General features: G+C 33.6%; 1 protein-coding gene and 1 non-coding gene across 6 annotated transcripts in view; one reads left to right on the top strand and one right to left on the bottom strand.

Annotated features, from left to right (window-relative positions):
* Ppp2r3a (protein phosphatase 2 regulatory subunit B''alpha) overlaps positions 1-25,800 on the bottom strand; it is a 172,141-nt gene that overhangs the window by 31,864 nt on the left and 114,477 nt on the right. For all 5 annotated transcript variants that reach the window (XM_058574874.1, XM_046431355.2, XM_046431356.2 and 2 more), the window contains 4 exons: positions 16,775-16,861; positions 12,273-12,429; positions 9,902-9,950; positions 9,186-9,275 (listed from right to left, as the gene is read on the bottom strand). In XM_058574874.1, coding sequence (XP_058430857.1) covers positions 9,186-9,275; positions 9,902-9,950; positions 12,273-12,429; positions 16,775-16,861 — 383 coding nt within the window. The remainder of the gene's footprint in view (positions 1-9,185; positions 9,276-9,901; positions 9,951-12,272; positions 12,430-16,774; positions 16,862-25,800) is intronic.
* On the top strand, positions 17,607-17,708 carry LOC124084627 (U6 spliceosomal RNA). Its single transcript, XR_006849168.1, has one exon. It is a non-coding gene; the product is annotated as a U6 spliceosomal RNA (small nuclear RNA).

Genomic DNA, 25,800 nt, shown 5'->3' on the forward strand with positions numbered 1-25,800 from the left:
AGCGCTCCACCACTGAGCTATCCGAAGCCCCCAGTTTTTTAAAATTGAGTTCTCCCATGCATGGTGGCACATGTCTGTAATCCCTGCAGCTTAAGAGGCTAAGGCAAGACGATGGAGAGTTCAAAGCTAGCCTCGGCAAAATTGAAGCAACTCAGTGAGAGACCCTGTCTCTAAATAAAATACACAATAGGGCTAGGGATGTGCCTCAGTGATCCAGTGCCCTGAATTCATTCCTGGGTATCCAAAAACAAAAACAAAAACAAAACAAAACAAACAAAAACACACACACACACACCAAAAATTGAGTTCTTAAAGTTTCCTATATATAATGTCATATTCAAATAAATAGCCTTACTTCTTCCTTTCTAATTTGGATGTTATTTTATTCATATATATGTATATGAATACATACACACATACATGCACATACATACATCACACACACACATATTCTTTTTTTTTTTTTTTAAATTCTAATAGCCATGACTAGAACCTCCAATACAGTGCTAGATAGAAATGGTGATGGCAGGGGCTGGGGCTGGGGCTCAGTGGTAGAGTGCTTGCCTAGCATGTGTGAGGCACTGGCTTTGATTCTCAGCAGCACATATAAATAAACAAATAAAATGAGGGTCCATACATCTAAAAAAAATAAAAAAAAAGAAATGTGATGGCAGGGGCTGGGACTATAGCTCATGGTAGAGCACTTGCCTAGCACGTGTGAAGCAATGAGTTCAATCCTTAGTGCCACATAAAAATAAATAAATAAAATAAAAGTATTATGTCCATCTACAACTAAAAATATTAAAAAAAAAGAAATCGTGATGGCAGACATTCTTATTTTTAATTTTATTTTTTATTTCTCTTAGGGAGACAGCATTCAATCTTTCACCTTAACTAGTTGTTAGCTATGGATTTTTCATAGATATTCTTCATCAGATTGAGGAAATTTCCTTCTAAATTTGTTGACTGTTTTTTTTGGGGGGGTGGGGCGTGGGGGGCAGTACCCGGGATTGAACTCAGAGGCACTCAACCACTGAGCCACATCCCCAGCCCTATGTTGTATTTTATGTAGAGACATAGAGATAAGATAGGGTCTCACTGAGTTGCTTAGCACCTTGCTTTTGCTGAGACTGGCTTTGAACTTGTGATCCTCCTATCTCAGCTCCTTGAGCTGCTGGGATTACATGTGTGCACCACCAAACCTGGCCTTATTGAATGTTTTTTATCATGAAGCAGTAGTGGATCTTTTTTCAGACTACTTTCTGGGACAATTATGTAATTTTCATCTTTGCTCTATTTCTTTAAATTCTTATTATACATGACAGGAGCATGTATTTTGACACATTATACATATATGGAGTATAACTTCTCGTTCTTCTGGTTATACATGATGTAGAATTACACTGGTCATGTTATCATATATGCACATAGGACAGTAATGTCTGATTCATTCCACTATATTTCTTATTCCCATTCCCCCTCCCTTTCCCTTCATTCCCCTCTAATACAAAATACTTCTTTTCTTCCTTACCTGCCCCCATTATGAGTTAGCATCTGAATATCAGAACATTCTGCCTTTAGTTTTTGGGGATTGGCTTATCTCATTTAGAATGATAGTCTCTAGTTCCATCCATTTACTGGCAAATGCCATAATTTCATTCTTCTTTATGGCTGAGTAATATTCCATTGTGTGTGTGTGTGTGTGTATACACACACACACACACACACATACACATTTTCTTTATCCATTCATATATTGAAGCATACTTGCAATGGTTCCATATTTTGGCTATTGTGAATTGAGCTGCTATAAACATTGATGTGGCTGCATCATTGTAGTATGTTGATTCTAAGTCCATTGGGTATATACTGAGGAGGGGGATAACTGGGTCAAATGGTGGTTCCATTCCAAGTTTTCTAAGGAATCTCCATATTGCTTTCCAGAGGGGTTGCACCAATTTGCAGTCCTAACAGCAATGTACAAGTGTACCTTTTCCTCCACATCCTTACCAACATTTATTGTTACTTGTATTCTTGATAATTGCCATTCTGACTGGAGTGAGATGAAATTGCAGTTTAGTTTTAATTTGCATTTCTTCAACTACTAGAGATGTTGAACATTTTTTTCATATATTTGTTCACCAGTTGGGTTTCTTCTTCTGTGAAGTGCCTATTCAGTTCCTTTGCCCATTTATTGACTGGGTTATTTTTATGTATTTATTTTTTATTGTGTTGAGTTTTTTGAGTTCTTTGTTTATTCGGGAGATTAATGCTCTATCTGATGTGCAGATGGCAAAGATTTATCTCCCATTCTGTAGGCTCTTTATGTATGTTCTTGATGTTTCCTTTGCTGTGAAGAAGGTTTTTAGTTTGATATCATCCCATTTATTGATTCTTGATTTTACTTTTTGTGCTTTAGGAGCCTTGTTGAGGAATTCAGTTCCTAAGCTGACATGATGGAGAGTTGGGCCTACATTTTCTAGTAGGCACAGGGTCTCTGGTCTAATGCCTAGGTCATTGATCTACTTTGAGTTGAGTTTTGTGCAGGAGAGATGGGGTTTAATTTCACTTGGCTACATATGGATTTTTGGTATGTTTATGGTACCTTTGTCTTGTGTTTTTGTAGGTTTGTCTCTGTGACTTTTGTTCTGTACCATTGGCTTCATGTCTGTTTTGGTGCCAATACCATGCCATTTTTCTTACTATAGCTCTGTAGAATAATTTACAGTCTGGTATTGTGATACCTCCTGCTTCACTTTTCTCACTAAGGATTGCTTTGGCTATTCTGGGTCTCTTGTTTTTCCAAATAAATTTCATGACAACTTTTTCTATTTCTATGAAGAACATCATTGGAATTTTAATGGAAATTGCATTGAATTAAATCTGTATAGTGCTTTTGGTAGGATGGCCATTTAAAAAAATTTTTTTTAGTTGTAGATGGATACAATAATTTTATTTGTCTTTATGTGGTGCTAAGGCTCAAACCTAGAGCCTCACACATGCCAGGTGAGTTCTCTACCACTGAACCACAACCCAGCCCAGGATGGCCATTTTGACAAAATTCTGCCTGTCCAAGAACATGGGAGATATTTCCATCTTCTAAGGTCTTCTTCAATTTCTTTCTTGTTCTGTAGTTTTCATTATAGAGGTCTTTCACCTCTTTTGTTAGAATAAGTCCTGAATTTTTTTTTTTTGAGGCTACTGTGAATGGGATAGTTTTCCTAATTTCTCTTTCAGTTGATTCATCACTGATGTATAGGAACACATTTGATTTATGGGTGTTAATTTTATATCCTGCTACTTTGCTGAATTTATTTATGAGTTCTGGGAGTTTTCTGATGGAGTTTTTGGGTCTTCTAAATACAGAATCATGTCACTGGCAAACAGGGATGGTTTGAGTTCTTCTTTTCCTATTTGTATTCCTTTCTTTCTTCTAACTACTTTGGCTAGAATTTCTAGGACTATGTTGAATAGAAGTGATGAATGAGGACATCCTGTCTTGTTCCCGTTTTTAGAGGGAATACTTTTCACTTTTCTCCATTTAGAATAATGTTGTCCTTGGGTTTAGCATATATAGCTTTTACAATGTTGAGATATATTCCTACTATCCCTAGTTTTTCTAGTGTTTTGAACATGAAGGGGTGCTATATTTTATCAAATGCTTTTCTGCATCTATTAAATCATATGATTCTTGTATTTAAGTCTGTTGATGTGATGAATTATGTTTATTGATTTCCATATGTTGAACCAACTTTGCATCCCTGGAATGAACCCCACTTGATTGTAGTGCACTATCTTTTCAGTATGTTTTTTGTATATGATTTGCCAGAATTCTATTGAGAATTTTTGCATCTATGTTTATCAGGGATATTGGTCTGAAGTTTTCTTTCTTGATGTGTCTTTGTCTGATTTTGGTATCAGGGTGATACTAGCTTCATAGAATGAATTTGAAAGTGTTCTCTCCTTTTCTATTTCATGGAATAATTTGAGGAGTATTGGTGTTAATTCTTCTTTGAAGGACTGGTAGAACTCAACTGAGAATCCATCTGGTCCTGGGCTTTTCTTAGTTAGTAGGCTTCTGATGGCATCTTCTATTTCACTGCTTGAAATTGATCTGTTTAAATTGTGTGTGTCCTGATTCATCTTTCGCTCTGTTAATATGGTATATAACATTTATTTTTTAGATGCTAAACCAACCTTGCATTTGTGGGATAATTCTCATGTAGTCATGACATAATCTTTTTTATATGTTGTTGGATTTAGTTTCCTTGTATTTTGTTGAGTAAAACTGACTTGATAGAATGAGTGTCAAAGTTCTCTTATCTTCTATTTCTACCTTATAAAGAATTGCCATTAAATCTTTCTTAAATGTTGGGTAATATTCTCCAGTGAAGCCCTCTCAGTCTGGGTTTGTTTTTCTAATTCAGATATTTTCTTTCTTTTTGAGCCTGTTTAGTACTTTGTGTTTCTCCAGGAATTTGCTCATTTTCTTTATATTGTTAGCATAAAGATGTTCATTCATAGTCTTCCCTTATAATCCTTTTAATTTCTATAACATTCTGTAATGTTGGCAATGACATTGTTTCATTTCCAATTTTAATACTCTATTCCTTTTTCCCCTTGATGAGTATAGCTAGAGGCTTATCAATGTTACTGACCTTTCCAAAGAATTAACTTTTGCTTTTGTTGATTTTCTCTATTTCATTTATCCATTTTAATTTTTACTCTTCTTTGTGTTTGCTCTGCTAATTTGCCCCCCACCATCCCACCCCTGTCTTAAGGTGAAAGGTTAGATTACTGATTTGAGATCTTTTTTCTTTTCTTTCTTTCTTTTTTTAATTTTTTTTTCAGTTGTAGATGAACACAATATCTTTACTTGTTTGTTTTTATGTAGTGCTAAGGATTGAACCCAGGGCCTCACACAGGTGAGGCAAGTGTTCTACCATGGATCTATAACCCCAGTCCTTGCTTCTTTTTTAATATATGTATTTAAAACTATAAATTTCCCTTAGCATTGCTTTCAATACCTCCCATAAGTTATGGTACACTGCATTTTCATTTTTATCATCTCAAGTTTTGGTATGTTGTGTTTTAATCCATTCTTTTCAAAGTATCTTCTAATATCTTTTATGTATTTTTTTTGACTCATTGGTAATTTAAACAGTTTATGTCCTTAGGTTTGTGAATCCACAAGCTTCCTTCTGTTACTAATTTTAACTTTATTTCATTGTATGATTTCACTTTTTAAAATATTTATTGAGGCCTACCATATGTCCCATCTTGGAGACTGTTCTATGTGTACTTCAGAAGAATATGAATTCTTCTGTTCTTGGGTGGAGTGTTGTATTACTGCATGTTAGATTGAGGAGGTTATAGAATTTATAATGTTGTTCACAACTGCTGTTTTTTTGTTGATCTTTGTGGCTTGCCAATCCATCATTCAAAATGGGGCACTGAGGTCTCCAACTATTATTGTTTAATTGTTTATTTCTTCCTGCAATTCTGTTAGTTTTTGCTTCCTGTATTTTGGGGCTGTGTTGTTAGGTACAAATATATTTATAATCACAATGTCTTCCTGTTGGATTGACTCTTTTGTCACAGAAGAATGTCCTTCTTTGTCTTTAAGAATAGTTTTTGTATTACAGTCTATTTTCTTTCCCTCAGTATAACCACATGAACTTTCTTACCACTACTGTCTGCATGACTTTTCCCTGTCCTTTTCCTTTTTGTACCTTTAAATCTATTTTTATAATTATATCCAGCCTGATAATCTCTGCATTTTGATGGATTTTTTATTCAGTAACCTTTAATGTTATTGATATATTGGATTTATACCTGTTGCTTTACTTTTTGTTTTTTATATCTCAGAGTTTTCCCTTTGTGCTTTTTTTAAAAATTCATTTTACATTTAAATATTTTCTTTTCTTTCTTTTTAAATTTTGTACTGGGGATTGAACCTAGGGGAGCTTTACTGCTAAGCTACATTTCTCAACCCTTTTTATTTTAGTTTTAATTTTGAGTCAGGGTTTCACTAAGTTCCTTAGGAGCTTGCTAAGTTGCTGAAGCTGGCCTTGAACTTGTGATCCTCCCATCTCAGCCTCCTTAGCTGCTGAGATTCAGACATGCATCACTGAGCCTGGCACATTAATATATTTTCTAACATTTTAATCCTTTTTTTTTTCACTATTCATTTTCTAATTGTTTTCCTACTGGCTTCTCTAGGATTTATCATATACATTGTATGTGTATGTTGCTGGGGATCAAACCCAGGACGTCATTGCAGCCTGGTAAGCACTCTTCCATTGAGCCACATCCCCAGCCCTATCATTTACATCTTAACTTATCAGAATGTTCTTCAGTTTTATACTATTTAATTCCAGTAATACATTAAACTGTTACTCATATATCTCCCTTTCCTTTTCCTCCTCTTTGTGTTATTATTGTTACACATATCACAGCTACATATATTACAAATTCTTTGTTTTAATTACTAGTTTCTATAATTTATGTTCTTTAAAGAAGCTGAGAGAAGAAAGGACAGCAAGCATGTATTCAAACAATTTGTTATATTAACTCTTAACTACTATTTCTGATTCTCTTAATTTGTTTCTGTGACATGAAAGGAGTTCCAGAAAGAGGAAAAGGTGGATGGGAAATATCTGAGGAAAGCTTTTCCACAATTAAGGAAAAATGAAACATGAAGATTTAAATATTGAAATTGAGAGGGGTAACAGAACACCAAAAAAAAAAAAAAATGCAGAGTCTTCAAATCTTTGGAAATTTAGATAATCTAACTGAAACAATACCAACCATTCAAAATAATGTATTAATGACAAATATGTATATACACACACACACATACATATATATATGATGGAAATATAATGTATGTGAAAAATGTGTTCCCAAACTAGGTATTGCATGCTGCCATTTATCATAACATATCATGTGAAGTAGGGAAAAAGAGAAGGAGGAAGAGGAAGTGAGGTGAAGCAAAGGGAAGATAAGCAGGAGATGGCTGGAAGGAAGAGGGGGAGTAGAACAATATAGACCAAACTGTTAATTATAGGTCATAAAATTATGAATAAATTTTGTGATAAGGTTTTAGATTACATATATTTTATAATTTGCAATAAGTTATACTTGTGATAAAATAATACACTTAAAAAATTGGGGCTGGGGTTTTAGCTCAGTGGAAGAGCACATGCCTAGCATGTGTGAGGCATCAGATTCGATTCCTAGCACCACATATAAATAAATAAAATAAAGGTCTATTGACAACTAAAAAATATTTTAAAAAATCCAGCAGAAATGAGCAAAACATACAAAAAAGGCAAGTCATCTACAACAAAATTAAAATGGCCCAGAAATATACACAGTTATGTACTGCCCAATGATGTTTTGGTCAGTGATAGACCACATATACGATGGCTGTCATATAATATAATAGAGATGAAAAATTCCTATTACCTAGTGATGTCATAGCTGTCATTGTACCACAATGCATTGCTCATGTGTTTGTTGTGTTGCTGGTGTAAACATACCTACTGCATTGCCAATTATAGAAAAGTATAGCACATACAATACATAAGACCTTATAATACACAACTATGTTACTGGTTTATATATTTATTATACTACCATTTTTGTCATTATGGTGTACTACTTTATCAAGTTTCTTGACTGCATCAAGAGGCCATGTTGATATTGACTATACCACCCAGGTTTGTGAAAGTACACACTATTGTTCATACAACTACAAAATCACCTAATAATGCATTTCCCAGAACACGTATCCCCAATGTTAAGTAACACGTAATTGTATATACCCAACCTCCCTAGAAATCAAAGAAATACAAATTATGATGATACTGCATTTTTAACTGATCAAATTGGAAAATAGTTTTCATAGGAAGATGCTTAGTGTTAGTAAGGATCCTAGGAAATAGGTTGATAAATGTATGAACATACCAATTTTTCTTCTTAAAAAATTTCTACCCCTTTTAAACTAGCAATTCATTTTCTGGGAATTTATTCTATAGAAAAATAGTGGATACTCCAACTATTCAGCTGTAATGAATATTAGAGGACATTTTAGAGAATATTCCATGAAAAATTTGGATTTATATTAATTAAGATTTAATCCAATGGCATGTGCCTAGGCTGAGACAGGAGGATTGCTTGAGCCTAGGAGATGGTAGCCCTAGGCAACATAGCAATACCCCATTTGAGAAAGAAAGAAAATGATTTAATACACTGAAAATAGTGTAAAATGGCAAATAACACGTAAAAGAATATACGAAAAGATCACATAATATAGATGTTTTTTGGATATTAGAATTATTAGTATTAAATTTGCTTTTCTTTTGCTCCTCAATGTTTTCTAAATTATCTAGAAAAGACAATAAATTACTATATTTGAAGTAGAAAACAGTTTTTTAAAAATAAAACATATTACCCTAAGATATGGAAGCTATTTTTATTTTTCAATGATTTATAAACATATATCCAATATTTACATAACTTTTTGAGCTAATGTGGAAATAGCTGAGTCAGTTACACTTACCACAGCATCAAAGATTGCATTCTCTGCCCCCCTTGATAAGGAGCACAAATTATGTACAGAGCATTGTGTTACACAAGATAGGGATTATATATAAAAGCCAGGGACCTGTATTTCTGACTTAAATAAGAGACACAGTAACGGGGAGAAAAAGACTTATAAATTCACAACTACAAATCAATGGTTGAAAGTGTCAAGGAAAGGAAGAGGTGATTCCAACTGGGAGAATGAAGGCATGGTTTTATATACTAGTCAGCCACAATTTGCTTTTCTTTCCTTCTCCAATTTACCACTGAACGATTAAGATCATAAAAGAACTAAAATTCAAAGTATCTACTCCCATATTCCATATAAATGCTTACTAATGTTACTGATCCCTCCAGACCAGCTTATGTGCCACTTCACCATTGTTTCTGTAGGTTAACAGTATTTCTCATGATATGCTGTGGCCAAGAATTCTGTCTGTCTCCTTCCCTAAACTGAGAGCTCTGATAGGGCAGAGATTAAGTTTAACCCATTTTAGCATCCTCAGGTAGAATCAGCTTCCACAGATATCTGTCATGACCTTTAAAGCTTTGTGCATGTGTTTAACATCTAAGAAAATAAAATGTAAAAGTCATACCTGGTAGGATTCCTCTTGTCTTCCTCAGAGATCAAAAACCAAACAAAATCTGCGTAGCTCATCCTTCCCTCTTTCTGTACTGTTTTTCCTCTGAAGAAAAATGCAAGACGTAAAATTTTCTGAGCAATTAAGGAATAAAATAACATCCTTCCTTAGAGAGGAAGGATTCTACTTTTTGAAAAAGTAGAATGCTGGGTACCTCATAAACAGCACATTTTGTGGCCTAACTTCTTTTTTAAAGGCCTCCAGGGTGAAACCAGAAGATATTTACAAATATGAAGAAAAGAAAATATGGTTTCTAATATAAATACAAATAATGGTATCAAATATTGTTACCTGTATTTAGGTATAAGACTAATTCTTTTTTTTTAAAAAAAAAATATATATATATATATATATTTATTTATTTTAGTTGTCAATAGATTTTAAAAATTTTATTCATTTATTTATTTATATGTGGTGCTGAGGATCGAACCCAGGGCCTCACACATGCCAGGCAAGTGCTCTACCACTGAGCCACTACTCCAGCCCAAGACTAATTCTTATGTTAAAGAGAATTACTGTCTTACATTAAACCATGATTGTGGGTTTTTTTTTTTTAGGATATTATTTGACCCAATAGTGCTGCCAAATTATACAAGAAGCCTTTCTAATATGAGATTATTACATTATTACTGATAGTTATGTTTTAATTCAGATTTTGAACTTTTTCTCACCTTGTTACTGCCCCAGAAAATATCCTTTCAATAATTCTGTTTGATGATGCTAAATGTAAATAACAAATTACAAAGATAGTTAGAAATATACTTCATGTAAGCAATACTTCTGGTAAATTTATTTTCATTTGCTACAAGCTAAACCATAACAATCTTCTATGACAAGAGTATGAGTAAATCTTTCTTATATATATGCTTTTTTTCCCGTAATTTTAAAAAAGAACAAGGAAATGAATGTGCTTGACATTTGCAAAGTATTTATGTAGTGGAGCTTATATGTATAAAATTTATATTGATTTTTGTTATCCATAAGACAAAATTTCCTCTAAAACAAGACAAACTTTATCTCAGCATTAATTCAAGCGGGAACTGATTTTTACAGCTCCTAAAAAAAGGTCAAATGAAAGCAAGTAAAACAATGGAGAATTCTTTTAAGCAGAGTTTTAGAAAAGAAACTAAAACATATCATGAACATACTTTCTTATATTCCCATTCTATGAAAGTCCAGGATATAACAAAATTTTTAGAAATTCTATCTGTAAGTCTTATTTATATAGATAATTATATCTTAAGATGATATATTGCTTTTTGATAACTGATGCTAAAAAATCTATAGCAGTATACCTCACTGTGATTCAAACAGCTAAAGGCATTAATTTAAATTAAAAAAAAAAAAAAAGGAGATCTTAGGTCTCAGACCTGCTCTTTTAACAAGTACCCCAGGCAATGGCATACACACTAGAATTTCAGGACCCATGATGAGGTTAATAGGGAGTTAGCAGCTATTGACATCTAGTTTTTCCTGCATGCTGTTAGATATAGTCAACATAAAGGTACATCAGTCTAGTAGAAGAAAACTTTGAATGTGTGTGCCAGGAGAGTCATACCTGGCCACACAAAAAGCTTACATAAAGACCCTCTATACTTTATTGAGCACTATCGTATGGGGTTAATAATTTGTACTAGATAGAAAAGAAGAGGTATACAGGGAAAGCAAGGATATTTAATTCCAAAGCTATGATTTTTCTTAAGTCTTTTTTAGCTTTGGAAGCAATGATTCCATTTCCTAACCCTGAAGATTATATTATTCCATACTATCCCATTAAGCACAGTTGCTGAGTGAAGAATTATTTACAGTTTAGAGGTCTCTGCATTTATTCAGAACTAGATGCCTGCTTTTCTGGACTTTTTCCCATTCAAATGAATCTAGTGAGTTGCTATTATGAGAGGATTTTTGAGAACTTGAAAATTACATTTATAGCAACCAGAAAGGGAGCTTTAGAGTCCATAGGGTTGTGCATGATTTTTTGAGGCTGGCTCATGTATGGATGATCTGTTATGGGTAATAGAAAGGTACAGGACTAATAGGGATGATCATATACCTCTATGAATATATTCATCTTTATGGTATATTTTAGTGACAAAAATGTTATGACTACTTGATGATGGGAGGTAACAGTACTAATGTATTTGTTTATCAAATAAGTTACACGAAGTTATTTCCACTTTATGTCTGCTTGGCACCTCAGGAGAACTGCCACAAACCATTAGTCACAGATACACCAAATAACAAACAATATTCAATACATTTATTTAAGATCTATACTCTGTTACATCTAAAAAGACTGAGAAAATATTTAAGGACAGAACAGGAATAATCTTATGACAGAAGAATGAATCATTGTATGTTGGTGCTTAGTTAAGAATATTCAATCAGTAGGCAATAGGTTCTAAGTTTGCAGTGAGCAAAAATGAAGAAAAAAGCATAATATTGTCTGACATGTAATTTTTTCTTTTCTTACAAAATCACACAAAATTCATCTTCAGAGGAAAATATCTTTCTGGAATTAAATTGAAAAAGTAAAATTTTATAAGAGTCCTTGAAAATAAAACTTGATAAGGTAGAGACATTATTTTCATTCTTGGCCTTTTATAGAAATATTGTTAAATGAAAAAGTTTATAAAAAGTGTATATATATATATATATATGTGTGTATATGTATATATACACACACACACACACATATATATATATATATATATATATATATATATATATACTCTTTCATATAGATTTACAGAGGTGTGAATTTTATTCAATTCATCATCATAAAGATGCACATCACTACAAAGTCTTGCCACTTTGTTTGTTTTGTTTACTTACCTTTAAACCCCTTATAAATCTGGCCTCTAAATTAAAAACAAAACAAAACAACTTTCCACAAAAGAATTCTTGGCTCTGTAAAGAAATCCGGTTAGCCACAGAATTTAAGAAATAGAAATTTCTCATAACGAGTGGGAATAATTTACGTAACTTTTCAAAATAACATTTTCAAAATGTTTAAGTCTTAGCCTCTGCAGAATTACTCACCCTGGTCATTATATCGAGACAGATCGGCCTGGCTGATGAACAGGTCATGATCACTATCTAGCTCCCAGAATTTACAATATATAACATAGAAATGTTCATAGGAGAAGTAATCTGTGATTTGATTTATATCTTCCTCTTCTTCTAAAAGGGCTAGAGTCTGAAAACAGTATGAATAGAAGATTAATTTTAAAATTATGAAAAACAAGCTTAGGCATTGTAGTCTAGCAAGTTTCTGTTTTAAATTGAATTTAAAATTTTGTCTTTTGTACTAAACCAGGTACTTTTTTTTAATAGGTAACCTGCTACTACCTTTAATCAACTGATTCATCTACAAGCATTTATTGAGCTCTGTGGTATACTTATCAGCAAAAGGCTAAATGATGTGGAGGATACAAAAGCAAGGAGAGGGAAGGATCATCACTAAGAGGGCTGTAACTTCTCAAAGGTCCCCAGACTGGCAGGCACAGAACAATCAGACGATAGACTTAAAATGCATGGCCATAAACTAACACTGCTCTTAACTTTTCAAAGTTATGTGAGCAATATTAAGAAGCTTGGGAATCACATACAGCATTTATTTGTAATGAAATCAAGGATACTATAAGATTAGTTATGCACACAATTGTGGTAACATATGGTGGTGGCCTTGCATAGAAGGCATGGTGGGTGGAGCTGCAGGATCCTGAGCTAGAAGAAAACTGAGTTTCTTGACTCACTATGTATCCCTAAGGAAAACATCAGAAGTAAAGATTATAAACACACAATTCTATAGTGAGCCAAATTAAATGAGTAGATAAATGAACAATTTCAGAAATGGAATATTCAAAAAGAAACCTTAAGGAAACAATGAATAGAACAAAAGTCAGTTGGCAGAAATAAGGTCAGATATGTCAATAATCACAATAAAGATAGATGAGCTTAATCTCCCTACTGAAAGACTTTTAAATTTTTTTAAATTTGTTTTAATTAGTTATACATGACAGTAGAATGAATTTATGCACTTTGATATATCATACATAGATAGGATATAATTTCTCATTTTTCTGAGTGTATATGTTGCAGAATCATATTGGTCATATAGTCACAAATATACATACAGTAATAATGTGTTTCGTTCTACTATCTTTCCTATCCCAACATCCCCTCCCCTCCTTCCCTATCACTTCCCTCTACCTAATCTAAGGTAATGCTATTCTTCCCCAGTACTCCCCGTCTTATTGTGAATTAGCATCTGCATATTAGAAAAAATGTTCGCCCTTTGGTTTTGTGAGATTGGCTTATTTCGCTTAGCATGATATTGTCCAACTCCAACCATTTACTGACAAATGCCCTAATTTCACTCTTATTTAAAGCTGAGTAATATTCCATTGAGTATATTTATCACATTTTGTTTATCCATTCATTTATTGAGGGACACCTAGGTTGGTTCCATAGTCTAGCTATTGTGAATTGAGCTGCTATAAACATTGATGTGGCTATATCACTATAGTATAAATAAAAATAAAACAAAGGTTATTGTGTGCACAACAACTAAAAAATATTTTTTAAAAAAGTCTTTCATGAAATACTATAGTGAAAGACTTTTAAAAAATATTTTTAGTTGTTGATGCACACAATAACCTTTGTTTTATTTTTATTTATTTTTATGTGGCTGAGGATTGAACCCAGTGCCTCACATGTACCAGGCAAACACTCAAAAACACTCTATCACTGAGCCATAATCCCAGCTCCCCGAAAGACTTTTTGATTGAGTATGAAAACCAAATCTAGAAAGATGATTTTGGTATATGAATAGCTATAAGAGGTTACACCTACAGAAAAAAAAAGAAAGGTAAATATAAAAAGGTAATATTAAGAAAAGTAATCAATGAAAAGGAAAATATGTATTAATATTAGTAGAAAATAAAATGGAATTCAAGATGAAAATCAAAGGACAGAGAGGACTGTATCATAATACAAATGCATTACTTTGATAAAATTATTTTTAAATGCAGACAGAAACCAAAATGCTCTGGTAAATTGAAAACAACAGAAATTATTAAATTATGGCAAATCTGATTAATGGAAGATTTTGTGGTGAGTAAAAATTATAGTCTACATATAAATATAGGAAAACCATGATGTAGTAAGGGCAAAATATAGGCTGCAAGATTATACATATCAAGAACTGTGCAAAATCCCCAAAATCCATACACGCATATGAATGGGGCTAGAATAACATACAAAAATGGCACTACTTGCATTAGAGGAGTAAAATGTGGTTTTTCTTCTGTGTTATAAATTTTCTTGTAAATGGTTTGTTTTATAAAGTATCTTTTCATGTGTATAAAGCAGAATATTGTCAGTAATAAAACAAATCTTTCACCTACCGGATTGTCACAACATAAAGAAGAAAAATGTCTTCTTTTGTTGGTGAGTATGTAAGTGAAGGTATGAACCAGGCAGAATCTATCAAGTTAAAATTTTAAATGCCATCTGATGCAGGATTTTCCCTCCAGTGGTCTATTCTGTAGGAAATTTCTGGCTTATATACAGCCAAAAGGAAAGTATAAGGATGTTTTCTACACCACTGTAATAGAGAAAATCTGAAATTGAGGAATATGTAATTAAAGTGCAGCATGCAATTGATAATGCAGTTGTTAGGAGAAATGAGATAGATTTACATGAATGGAAATGAAAGAAGTCCAAGACACTGTTAATAAACAAGTTACCAGAATAGTAAGTATGAACCCATATATTAGGGAGAAAAGTCCTCATAATAGCAGCCACACAAAATTATATATTCCATATATGCATTTACAAGGAAATAAAACTACAGATAATATGGGTTCCTTCTGGGAAGGAGAGTGAAATGCTAGAGTAAAGACAAAGAGCAACTTTTGCTTATCTTTTAATCTAGATATATCCATATTATTTGCAAGTTTGGAATAGTTGTTCATATACTAAAAGAAAGACTAAGGCAAGAGATAGGGAAGAAAAGGGAGACAAAAATAAATTACACTCCAAGAAGAGAACATTTGAGTTCTATTTCTAGTTCAGCAACCTGCCTGCTATATGCTCTTATGCAATATAGTCAATTATATTTGAGACTCAAGTTTTATTATCAGTAAAAAATTGATTATAATAATAATGATTCAAAAACTACAAATGATAATGTGCTTCAGAAAATGTGAGGGAGTATTATCATTGTTCTTAAGATGTTATGGAGGGCTGGGGTTGTGGCTTTGTGGTAGAGTGCTTCCCTAGCATGTGTGACGCATTGGGTCTGATCCTGAGCACCACATAAATACAACACAATACAATACAACACAATAAAATAAAGTTATTATGTCCATCTACAATTAAAAATTTAAAAAAAGATGTTATGGAAATACTATCATCTTAACACATTCCATAATACTACTGAGAACTGAAGTAGGCATCAGGTATTCAATAAGCATCAAAATTACTGATCATTTTAGAACAAAATGTTTTAAAATCTATTATGAACTGTTAATTTGGCAAAATCTTCAATACCATGACTTTCACGGGGAAAAATAAAGAGTAATAAGGTTGTATTATTTGCCAAAGCTTCATTTAATAAGATTCATTTAAAATAAAACATTTCTTGGTAGGCTGACAGGAGGATTGCAAGTTTGAGGTCAGCTTCAGCAACTTAGTGAAACCCTATCTCAAAAAAATAAAAGAACATGAGATGCAGCTCAGTGGTAAAGTGCCCCTGGGTTAAATACCCAGCATTGCATAAACAAAAACAAAAACATTTGTTTTTAAGTCAAAACAATTCTACTTTAGTTTTATAGAAGCTGTGATCAGGCATGAAGATTATCTCAGTAAAAGGCTCCCACTAGTGGTCAATACTTTCATTTGATAAAATAACTGAATGAAATGTATTCCTATTTTAAAGGAGTTTTTAGTACTGTTCTTTAGCAGTAGTTGGATAAACTCACTGCAGAAAGAATCAGGTCCATATTCTTCCATTTCTTTAGTAAGGCACTTCCCCAACCTGGTTCCAGCCTCATCAATGGTCACTCTCCCAAGGGCTTCTGGCCACTTAATACTGTTTGGCAGTTCTTGAACATGACACTTTCATGTTTTTGCCTTTTGCTTATGCTGCTTCTTCTGTCCAGAATTCCCTTTGAACTAATTTTTTATCTTGGTAAACTCCTGATAGCCTCCAAGTCAAGACCACATGCCATCCCTTCTATGAGACCTTCTCTGCACCTTTTACACTTGTCTGTGGAATCTATCAAGTCTGCTGTTGCTGTCTGTGCTTGTCTCTCTCTTGCTCCACAGTGCATGCCTTAAGGCAGATATGCCTTGCTATTCAATTTTCCTCCTCCCCCTCCCCCTCCAACACATTCTGGTCTCTCACTATAGGTATCTGATAAACGCTTAATGTCTAAAAGTAGTGATAAAGCTTTGCATACAGTAAGCGCTCAAATATTTGTTAAATGAAGTAAAAGGATTAAATTGTTCTTTATATCACTGTATGAGAGGCATACTTGCAAAAAGTTGCTTTTTCTTATCTCTGTCGAAGTAATTTTTCCACTCCAAGATCTGTTGACCGTGTAGAATATTCTCTGAATAACCTGGTTCCAAGGAAAACAAAACCAAATAAAAATATTAAAGATCTCCATTATTTTACCAGTATATCTGGAGGCAATATTTTTTTTGAACCAATTTAAGTTTTGATATCAGGTATAATTCCTGGTGAAAAATAAACCTACATCTACATATTTTGAATCTGCTTTTATAATTTTGGGAAGAAAAAATTTTCTGCTCTCAAGTCTTACTTTCCCAACTGCTTACACATCCCTACCTTTATTTACCTCTCATTTATACAGTGATGCCCAAGTAGTGTTTATTGGCTGAATGTTCTGAGAAGGCAAATGTGGGGGTAGTATCTCCTAGGTTGGTCTTATGACTGATCAGTAGTCAGAAGGATGGCCGTCAAGGTGGTATGATTGAAGAGCGCATTATTCTGGTTATTAAAGCTTTATTCATCAGAGCCTTGAAGACCTCTGGTTTTCCATACTTTTATGGAAACTCAAAATACATCTTGGGTAATTTACATGCTGACTTTCACATGGGCATAAACACCTTTCTTATCAGCTAGTGTTTTAATGAGTTTAGCAGAAGCAAAACTCTGGAATACACCAGAGATAGGATGGGAAGGAAACAGGAAATAAATGTCTAGACTGGGGATGTGTGCTACAGCATAGGGGAAGACTGGAAAAGTAAGATAGAGGCTGCAATCCCTGGTACCAAAAAAAAAAATCAAAGTCTCATTTTTCATAATTCCATGTCCCCTCTCGTAAGTTAAAGTCAATTTCAGTGCTTGCTTCAGCAGCACATATACTAAAATTGGAATGATACAGAGAAGATTAGCATGGCCCCTATGCAAGGATGATAAACAAATATTTTTGAAATATTTTCAAAAAACAATTCCCAATAAGGTTTAGATTTGACGATGAAATAAAAACCTTCCATAATAAACGAAAGAATTTACAACTAGAAAACCTGCACTGCACTAGAACATCCTCGGCAAAATATTCCATGAGGAGGAAATGAAAAAACACAACAATGAAAATCAGCAAAAGGCAATACTACACTAAAGGAAAAACTAATCAAAGGAGAAATCAAGTCAAATGAAATAACAAAAATGACTAGGAATACAAATCATGTCTCAATAATAATCCTGAATGTTAATGGCCTAAACTCACCAATCAAAAGACATAGACTGGCAGACTGGATTGAAAAAAAAAAAAAAAAAAAAGACCCAACAGTATGCTGCCTTCAAGAGACTCATCTCATAGGAAAAGACATCCATAGACTGAAGGTGAAAGGTTGGGAAAAACCATACTACTCACATGGACTGTGGAAACAAGCAGGGGTTTCCATCCTCATATAAAATAAAGTAGACTTCAATCCAAAGTTAATCCAAAGGGATAAAGAGGACATTTCATACTGCTTAAGGGAACCATCCATCAACAAGACATAACAATTATAAATATATATGCCCCAAACAATGGAGCATCTACATTTATCAAACAAACTCTTCTCAAGTTCAAGAGTCAAATAGACCACAACACAATAATTCTGGGTGACTTTAACACACCTCTTTCACCACTGGTTAGATCTTTCAAACAAAAGCTAAACAAAGAAACTACAGAACTCAAATAATATAATCAATAACTTAGACTTAACAGACATACATAGAATATTTCTTCCATCAATGATTGAATATACTTTCTTCTTAGCAGCACATGGATCCTTCTCTTAAATAGACCATATTTCATGCCACAAAGCAACTCTTAGCAAATACAAAAAGTAGAGAGACTACCCTGCATTCTATCAGATCATAATAGAATGAAATTAGAAATCAATGATAAAATAAAAAATAGAAGCTACTCCAACACCTGGAGACTAAATAATATGCTAGTGAATGAACAATGGGTTGCAAAAGACAGCAAAGAGGAGATTAAAAATTCTTAGAGGTAAATGAAAACACTGATACAACATATCAAAATCTCTGGGACACTATGAAAGCAGTACTAAAAGGAAAGTTCATTGCATGGAGTTCATTCCTTAAAAGAAGAAAAAGTCACCAAATAAATGACCTAAAATTACATCTCAAAGCTCTAGAAAAAGAAGAACAAATCAACACCAAAAGCGGAATACAGGAAATAATTAAAATCAGAGCTGAGATCAATGAAATTGAAACAAAAGAAACAACTGAAAAAATTGACAAAACAAAAAGTTGGTTCTTTGAAAAAATAAATAAAATTGAATAACCCTTACCCATGCTAATGAAGAGAAGGAGGGAGAAAATTCAAATTACTAAAATTTGTGATGAAAAAGGAAATATTCCAATGGACACTACAGAAATACAGGAGATAATTATAAATTATTTTGAAAATTTGTACTCTAATAAAACAGAAAATATCAAAGACATCGACAAATTTCTAGAGTCAGATGATTTGCCCAAACTGAATCAGGATGATATATACAAGTTAAACAGATCAATTTCAACCAATGAAATAGAAGACGCCATCAGAAGCCTACCAACCAAGAAAAGCCCAGGACCAGATGGAAACGCATTTGAGTTCTACAAGACCTTCAAAGAAGAACTAATACCTATACTCCTCAAATTATTTCATGAAATAGAAAAAGAGGGAACACTTCCAAACTCATTATATGAGGCCAATATCACCCTGATTCCAAATCCAGACAAAGACATATTAAAGAAAGAAAACTTCAGACCAGTACCTCTAATGAACATAGATGTAAAAATTGTCAATAGAATTCTGGCAAATCAAATACAAGGATGTATCCAAAAGATAGTGCACCACAATCAAGTGGTGTTCATCCCAGGGAGGCAAGGTCGGTTCAACATTCAGAAATCAATAAATGTAATTCATCACATCAATAGACTTAAAAATAAGAACTATATGATCATCTCAATAGATGCATAAAAAGCATTTGAGAAAATACAACACCTTTTCATGTTCAAAACACTAGAAAAACTAGGGATAACAGGAATATATCTCAACATTGTAAAAGCTATCTATGTTAAGCTGAAGGCTAACATCATTCTAAATGGAGAAAAATTGAAGGCATTTCCTCTAAAGGGATGCCCTCTTTTACCACTTACATTTAACATAGTTCTTGAAACTCTAGCCAGATCAATTAGACAGATGAAAGAAATTAAAGGGATATGGATAGGAAAAGAAGAACTCAAACTATCACTATTTGCTGATGACTTGATTCTATACCAAAAAATTCCATCAGAAACGTTCTAGAACTAATAAAGTCAGCAAAGTAGCAGGATATAAAATCAACACTCATAAATCAAAGACTTTTTTGTACATCAGTGACAAATCCTCTGAAAGAGAAACCAGGAAAACTACCCCATTTGCAATAGCCTCAAATAAAAAATGAAATACTTGGTAATCAATGAAAGCGGTGAAAGACCTCTACAATGAAAACTACAGAACACTAAAGAAAGAAATTGAAGAAGTCCTTAGAAGATGGAAAGATCTCCTGTGTTCTTGGATAGGCAGAATTAATATTGTCAAAATGACCATACTACCAAAGCACTATAGAGATTTAATGCAATTCCAATCAAAATCCCAATGACATAGACATAGAAAAAGCAGGGCTGGGGTTGTGGTCAGCGGTAGAGCACTCACCTCGCATGTGCGAGACCCTGGGTTTGATCCTCAGCACCACATTAAAAAAAGTGAATGAATAAAATAAAGGCATTGTGTCCAACTACAACTAAAAAATAAATGTAAAAAAAAAAAGAAAAAAAATAAGTAGAAAAAGCAATCATGAAATTAATTGGAAAAATAAGAGACCCAGAATAGCCAAAGCAATCCTCAGAAGAGTGAAGCATGTGGCATCACTATACCAGATCTTAAACTACACTACAGAGCAATAGTAATGAAAACATCATGGTATTGGCACCAAACTAGATTTGTAGACCAATGGTACAGAATAGAGGACAGAGACAAACCCACATAAATACAGTTATCTCACATTAGACAAAGGCACCAAAAACATATATTGGAGAAAAGATAGCCTCTTCAACAAATGGTACTGGGAAAATGAAATCCATATGCAGCAAAATGAAATAAGCACCTATCTCTCATCATGCACAAAACTCAACTCAAAGTGGATCAAAGACCTAGGAATTAAACCAGAGACCCTGTGCCTAATAGAAGAAAAAGTAGGCCCTAATCTTCATCATGTCGAATTAGGCCCTGGCTTCCTTAATAAAGACTCATATAGCATAAGAAATAAAACCAAGAATCAATAAATAGGATGGATTCAAACTAAAAAGCTTCTTCTCAGCAAAAGAAATAATCAGTGAGGTGAATAGAGAGCCTACAGAATGGGAGAAAATTTTTATCACATGCACATCAGATAGAGCACTAATCTCTATGATATATAAAGAACTCACAGATCTTAACACCAAAAAAACCAAATAATCCAATCAATAAATGGGCAAATGAACTGAACAATTTTCAGAAGATGATATACAATGAATCAACAAATATATGAAAAAATGTTCAACATCTCTAGCAATTAAAGAAATGCACATCAAAACTACTCTAAGATTTCATCTCACTCCAGTCAAAATGGCAGGTAGTTAGAATACAAACAACAATAAATATTAATGAGGATGTGGGGAAAAAGGCACACTCATACATTGCTAGTGGGACCACAAATTGGTGCAACCAATATGGAAAGCAGTATGGAGATTCCTTGGAAAACTTGAAATGGAACCACCATTTGACCCAGCTATCCTATTCCTTGGTTTATACCCAAAAGACTTAAAAACAGCATACTACAGTGATGCAATGATATTAATGTTTATAGCAGTACAATTCACAATAGCTAAATTGTGGAACCAACCTAGTTGCCTTTTGGTAGAGAATAGATAAAGAAAATGTGGTATGTGTATATATATATATATATATATATATATATATATATATATACCCAGTGGAATATTACTCAGCATTAAAAGAGAATAAAATTATGGCATAGGTAAATGGATAGAACTGGAGAATATTATGCTAAGTAAGCTAACCCCCAAAAGCCAAAAACTAAATGTTTTCTCTGATATGTGTATGCTGATCTATAACGGGGATGTGGTGGGGAGCATGGGAGGAATGGAGGAACTTTAGATAGGGCAAAGGGGAGGGAGGAAAGGAAACAGTGTATGGGGATAGAAAAGATGGTGGAATGAGGTGGACATCATTACCCTAAGCACATGTAAAGACACGAATGGTGTGACTCTACTTAGTATACAACCAGAAACATGAAAAATTGTGCTCCATACGTGTACTATGAATTGAAATGCATTCTGCTATCATGCATAACAAATTAGAATAAATAAATAAATTAAAAAAACCTTTCTCCTTTGCAAAACTCTGATTGGCATTCTGTGTAGTGGGCAAAACAGAACTGATTCAGTAACAGTGTGAGGAATAAATGGGAAATCCTATGCAGATGGCATCTAGTGATACCTCTACTGTAAGAAGAATTACTTTCTGGGACTGAGAATATAATATAGTTAAAATCTTTATTTGATTTCCTTAAAAGAAAATTCCCAAAGCTCCCAAACAGCAGAAATCCAATGGAAAAATAATCCACTAAATGAGAGTCAAGACAAAAAGTGGCAGGAAATCACAAACACATATCCATACTAATACTGAATATTAATGATCTTAATTCCCCAATTAAAAGACACAGATTAGAAGAATGGATCAAAAGCAATAACTAACCATATGAGCAGCCGACACTGATGCACACACTGATCACACACTGATGTGAGGACCTGGACTGACATCCCAGCCCTTCTCATCTGCCTGATCCTCTGTGTTGTTCTCACTGCTCTCAAACTCTACAGCAGCCTCTTGACCTTGGTGAGAGCCACAACTTCTCCCTAGGATTGCCTCCTCACTGGGCCATCAGCTCCACCCCAGGGGAAGCCTGCTTTGGTCCCTGACCTGATCACCGTGGACTGAGTGAGTGGGCATCAGTGGACTTAGAGCCTAAGGCTTGAGACTTCTGATCTGACACTTCAGCTTAGCACACAGAGGGAATGTCTGTCATGAGCCTGTCACAGTTAAGTGTGTTCGCAGTGCTTAGAATTAATCTAGAATTGTTTGCTGTGAATAATTAATCTAGAATTAATTGCCATGAACTGATTATGTATGTCTCTTGCAGTGCCCAGCATTAAGGATTGTCGTTTTCTTGATTAAGAACCTATAGAGTGAAACTGTATTGAGTGAGTTGAGTGAATAAAGCATTGAAAAGGGCAAAAAAACAAAAAAAACCCAAAAAAACCCAAAAAACTAACCATATGCTGTTTACAAGAGACTCATCTGACATGCAAAGACACCCACAGTCTGAAGGTAAAAGGATGGAAAAAATTATTCCATGCATAAGGACCCTGAAAACAAGCAGGAATAACTATTATCATATCTGACAAAGCAGATTTCAAGCAAAAATTAATCAGAATAGATAAGAAAGTCACTATGTCCTGATAAAAGGAACAATCCAACTCGAAGATATTAACAATAATAAACATTTATGTTCCAAATGTCAGTACAACCAATTACATATAAAAATAATACTATAAATCAAATGGACCTAATAGACATCTACAGAATATTTCACCCCCAAACAGCTGAATTTACTGCTTTAGCAGCACATGGAACTTCTTCCAAAATATACCATATTCTAGGCCACAAAGGAAATCTTAGAAATGCCAAAACAAACAAACAAAAAAAATCAATATAACCCCATGCATCCTATTAGATTGTAGTGGAATGAAACTAGGAAATCAGCAGCGAGAAAAATATGGAAACTATGTAAACATATGTAAATACTACTCTCTTAAATGAAGAATAGATCAAAGAAGAAATGAGAGTAGAAAACAAGAAATTCTTAGAAATGAATGAGAACAAAGATACACTATAACAAAATCATGGGACAATATGAAAATAATTTTAAAAGGAAAATTTGTAGAACTGAGTGCCTGCATTAAAAAAAACAGATCCCCAATGAATAAGCTTATGGTCTACCTCAAGGGCTTAGAAAAAGAAAACTAACTCCAAAACCAGTAGAAGACCAGAAAATAATTAAAATGAGAGCTGAAAATCAGTGAACTTGAGAATAAGAAAACAATACACAAGATCAATGCAATGAATAGTTGTTTTTCACAAAGATAAATAAGATTGACAAAACCTTAGCCAAACTAACCAAGAATGAGAAGAAGCAAATCAAGAAGATCACAAAAGAAAAAGGAGATATCACAGACCCTTGTAAATCAAGGATTATCAGAATTTACTTTGAAAATTTATACTCCAATAAACTAGAAAATCTGGAAAACACTGACAAATTTCTAGACACATATGACCTGCGCAAATTGAATCTGAGAGATATAGAAAACCTAAACAGACCAATATTAAGTAATGAAATTAAAATAGCAATTAAAAGCCTTCGATAAAACAAAAGCCCAGGGGCTGGGGTTGTGGCTCAATGGTAGACACTTGCCTTGCACATGTGAAGCACTGTTCGATCCTCAGCATTACATAAAAATAAACAATATGAAGATATTGTGTCCATCTTTGACTAAAAAAAAAAAAAATGCCAGGACCTGATAGATTGTCAGCTGAGTTCTGCCACACCTTTACAGAAGAACTAACACCAGTCTTTCTCAAATTTTCCAGGAAACTGAAAGGGAGGGAACACTCCCAAAATACACTCAACGAAACCATTAAAACCCTGATACCAAAACCAAAGATGCATCAAGGAAAGAAAACTATAGACCAACATTCCTGATAAACACAGATGTAAAAATCCTTAATATATTATTAGCATACAGCATTCAAAAACACATCAAAAAGATAATACACCATGATCAAGTGAGTTTTATTCTAGGGGCACAAGGTTGGTTCAATATTCACAAATCAATAAATGTAATTCACCACTTAAACAGATTTAAGGACAAGAATCTCATAATAATCTCAATAGATAAGGATCTCTGATAAGATCCAGCACCTATTTGTATTAAAAATGCTGGAGAAGTGAGGGATCAAAGGAACTTACCTCAACATTGTAAAAGCCATTTATGACAGACCCAAAGCCAACATCATACTGAATGGAGAAAAACTGCAATCATTTCTGCTAAAATCAGGAAAAAGATAAATAAGGCTGTCCACATTTACCACTCATATTCAATATAGTCCTCAAGACATTAGCCAGAGTGATCAGGTAGAAAAGGAAATCTTTCAAAAAGGATACAAATAGGAATAAAAGAAGCCAAACTATCTTTGCTTATTACATAATCCTAGATCTAGAAGACTCAACAAAACAAAACAAAAACAAAAAACTCCACCAGAAGACTTTTAAAGCTTATGAACGAGTTCAGCAAAGTAGCAGGATACAAGATCAACACCCATAAATCAATAGCTTTCTTATACTTTAACAGTGATTGAGACAAGAAAGAAATTAGGAAAATCATCCTACTTACAATAACCTCAAAACAAGCAAACAAACAAAACTACCACCATGGCAGTGCAATTAATATAATCAAGGAGTAAAAGAGCTTTACAATGGACATTATGGAATAATGAAGAAAGAAACCGAAAAAGACTTTAGAAGGTAGAAAGACCTCCCATATTTTTGGATAGGCAGAATAAATATTGTCAAAATGGCCATATTACCAAAATCAATATACATATTCAATCTAGTTCCCACCAAAATATCAATGACATTATTTACAGAATTAGAAAATAACAATTCTTAGATTCATTTGGAAGAATAAGAAACCCAGAATGACCAAAGCAAAGAAAAGCGAAGCAGGAAGCATCACACTATCTGATCTGAAATTATACTATAGAATTGTAGTAACAAAAACAGCATGGTATTGGCATCAAAATAGAAATGAAGATCAATGGAACAGAATGGAAGACCAGGGACCAATCCACATACCTACAGCCATCTGATC

The sequence above is a fragment of the Marmota monax genome, unplaced genomic scaffold (genome assembly GCF_021218885.2).
Source record: "Marmota monax isolate L192 unplaced genomic scaffold, Marmota_monax_Labrador192_F-V1.1 WCK01_AAM20220418_F8-fsc00022, whole genome shotgun sequence".
In the NCBI taxonomy this organism is placed as follows: Eukaryota; Metazoa; Chordata; class Mammalia; order Rodentia; family Sciuridae; genus Marmota; species Marmota monax.